A 2,873-nucleotide genomic window follows, 5' to 3' on the forward strand; every position below is an offset into this window, starting at 1 on the left:
CTCAGTTGGCCCTATGGGGAGTTCAGAGCTGAAATAGTCCTTCATAGTTGCCCACCATGGGGCCAGAACAGGTATTGGGTGTGAGCCACCAGGGAAGGGTGTGACCTTGGGCTAGGCCACTCTCTGAAGCTGAGGCAGGCCCTGGGTGGGCTGCCAGCCAGAGTTTATCGGCTGAGCACACTACCAGCTTCTGGGGGCAAGTCCCTTCCTTTTTTTTCCCTAAGATTGATTGATTGATTGATGTAATCTCTACACCCAGTGTGAGGCTCAAACTCACAACCCTGAGATCATGACCTGAGCAGAAACCAAGAGTGGGACTGAGCCACTGGCATGTCCCTTCTTGAAGGACGATTGGTGCTGAGCATCTCCCTGTTCGTGACATTGACCAACATCCCCTCCACTGAGGCACTCTTTCTTTTATTTGTAATTATTTTCATTTTAAGATATATTATAAATGTGGGGCCCCTGGGTTGCTCAGTCGGTTAAGCGTCTGCCTTCTGCTCAGTTCAGGATCTCACGGTCCTGGGATCGAGCCCCTGCACTGGGCTACTTGCTCAGCGGGAAGTCTGTTTCTCACTCTCCCTCTGCCCCGCCCCCATCCTGGCTCCTGCTCCCGCTCTCGCTCTCTCTCAAATAAAGAAATAAAATATTTTTTAAAAGATATATTAAAAATGCAAAAAAAAGCATTCTTTAAAATCCATAAAGTTGGGGCACCTGGGTGGTTCAGATAGTTAAGCGTCTGCCTTCGGCTCCGGTCATGATCCCAGGGTCCTGGGATCCGGTCCCGCATCGGGCTCCCTGCTCCTTGGAGCCTGCTTCTCCCTCTGTCTCTCTCTCTCTCTCTCTCTCTCTGTCTCTCATGAATAAATAAATAAAATCTTTAAAAAAATCCATAAAGTAAAAGACATAAGATTACAAAAGAAACCAAGTGTATTTATATTCAGGTATCAAAATGTTAAAACAAATACGTGATATAGTCACAAATATTCTTCTTTAAAGCATTAGGTATTGGGGCGCCTGCGCGGTTCAGTCGGTTAAGCGACTGCCTTCGGCTCAGGTCATGATCTCAGGGTCCTTGGATCCAGCCCATATCGGGCTCCCTGCTCAGCGGGGAACCTGCTTCTCCCTCCCCCTCTGCCTACCACTCCCTCTGCTTGTGTTCTCTCTCTCCCCCTCTCAGAAATAAATAAATAAAATCTTTAAACGACGTTTAGAGACATTTGGAATAGCTGTAACATGATAGGAGAATATCTGTCATTTTGATGTATGACAAAGCCACACGGGTTGCAAATTCCACTGTGGGTAATTGGCCACCTCACAGTCAAAGCGAAGGCTAAATTTCAGTTACAAGTTAGAGAAAATAAAGATCTTTCTCTGTACAAGGTCCAGGTGCAGGGATGTGGGTGTGGGGGTGAGGGTGGAAGGTGGGTTCCAGGAAATTTGGGTTCAGGCAGGGGAGACCTCCCTCACAAGAGAGACCAGGCTGCAGCGCAACCAGCCAAGAGGCACATGGGGAGTCTTGCCCCGCCTGGCCTGGCCTGGGGGAGGGGGCGTCCAAGTGTCTGCCGTGTAACCCCTCCCCCACATACTGGGAGTCCAGCTACATAGTCCTTGGTTGGGCCGCAGACCCCCAGACTCCCTGTCCCACCCCAGGGGGGCCCAGGCCACCGCCCAGGCCACCCGCCCCCGCACAGCCTCGCCTTCTGCCTCCCCTGCCCCCAGTCCGCCAGCCGATGCGGTGACGGTGACCCGGCCAGGCCCTTGCAAATGAGGGGGGCGCGCCGGGCGCCCAGGGCCTGACCCGCAGCGACCTGCTGTGACCAGTCATGCGGCGGGCCTCTTAGACAGTGCTCCGCCCGCGCGGCCCCGGCCATAAAAGGGCCGGTCAGGGAGCCGCAGCCGCCGCCCCCGACCCAGCGCGCTCGCACCATGGCCGGCCCCGGCCTCGCCTGCTGCCTGCTGGGCCTCCTGGCGCTTACCTCCGCCTGCTACATCCAGAACTGCCCCCTGGGCGGCAAGAGGGCCGCGCTGGACCTCGACGTGCGCCAGGTAAGCCCGGGCCGCGGCTCGCAGCCCCTGCCCGCCCCGCGGGTCCCGGGGACTCTAGTGGACGTGCGCCCCCCTCCGCGACCGCGGCCCCCGGCCTCGCTCGGCCCGCGCTCACCCCCCGCCCTCCCGCCAGTGTCTCCCCTGCGGCCCCGGGGGCAAAGGGCGCTGCTTCGGGCCCAGCATCTGCTGCGGCGACGAGCTGGGCTGCTTCGTGGGCACCGCCGAGGCGCTGCGCTGCCAGGAGGAGAACTACCTGCCGTCGCCCTGCCAGTCGGGCCACCAGCCGTGCGGGAGCGGGGGCCGCTGCGCCGCCGCCGGCATCTGCTGCAGCCCGGGTGAGCCGGGGGCCGGGGGCCGGGGACAGGGCCGGGGCCGGGAGCCGGCGGGGCGGGCGCTGACCCGGCGTCTCTCCTTGCAGACGGCTGCCGCGCCGAGCCCGCCTGCGACCCCGAGGCTGCCTTCTCCCAGCGCTGAGCCGGATGGCCCCGACGGTGGCGCAGCCACCCCCAGAAATAATGAAATAAAATAAAGCAGAGTTTTTCCCCTCCAACTCGACTGGCGTCTTGGTGTCAGAAATGGGAGGGAAGGCGCTGGGGGAGCCCCGACGGTCGCGCCCGGCGGGGCCCGCGTCTCTGGCTCTGGGCGATTCAGAGACCGAGCGCCGTGTGTCTGAGCGCGCCGTTCGTGCCGCCGCAATCCCGCAGCGGGTGGCGAGGGAGGGAGAGGGTAACGGACGCCAGCTTCCCGCTCCAAAGAGAGCTGGGAACCTACAGCGGGTGGACTTAAGAAGAACTTGCAAAGAACCCAAAGGATAGGGCGGGGTG

General features: G+C 59.9%; 1 protein-coding gene across 1 annotated transcript; it reads left to right on the forward strand.

Moving 5' to 3' along the window:
* The first annotated feature begins 1,892 nt into the window (after positions 1-1,892).
* On the forward strand, positions 1,893-2,599 carry OXT (oxytocin/neurophysin I prepropeptide). Its single transcript, XM_025876674.2, has 3 exons — positions 1,893-2,049; positions 2,183-2,384; positions 2,468-2,599. The coding sequence occupies exons 1-3, from the start codon at positions 1,930-1,932 to the stop codon at positions 2,521-2,523; spliced, it is 378 nt and encodes a 125-aa protein (XP_025732459.1). The 5' UTR covers positions 1,893-1,929; the 3' UTR covers positions 2,524-2,599.
* Positions 2,600-2,873: the final 274 nt, after the last annotated feature.

The sequence above is a fragment of the Callorhinus ursinus genome, unplaced genomic scaffold, assembly GCF_003265705.2.
Source record: "Callorhinus ursinus isolate GAN/ISIS: 27379988/994484 unplaced genomic scaffold, GSC_fseal_2.0 scaffold29, whole genome shotgun sequence".
In the NCBI taxonomy this organism is placed as follows: Eukaryota; Metazoa; Chordata; class Mammalia; order Carnivora; family Otariidae; genus Callorhinus; species Callorhinus ursinus.

Bases quoted from the DNA above. Each gene is read 5' to 3' on its own strand.
- OXT (XM_025876674.2), top strand. From the start codon at position 1,930: ATGGCCGGCCCCGGCCTCGCCTGCTGCCTGCTGGGCCTCCTGGCGCTT. The intron at 2,050-2,182 runs GTAAGCCCGGGC...CCCTCCCGCCAG, and splicing joins TGGACCTCGACGTGCGCCAG to TGTCTCCCCTGCGGCCCCGG. The intron at 2,385-2,467 runs GTGAGCCGGGGG...CTCTCCTTGCAG, and splicing joins CGGCATCTGCTGCAGCCCGG to ACGGCTGCCGCGCCGAGCCC.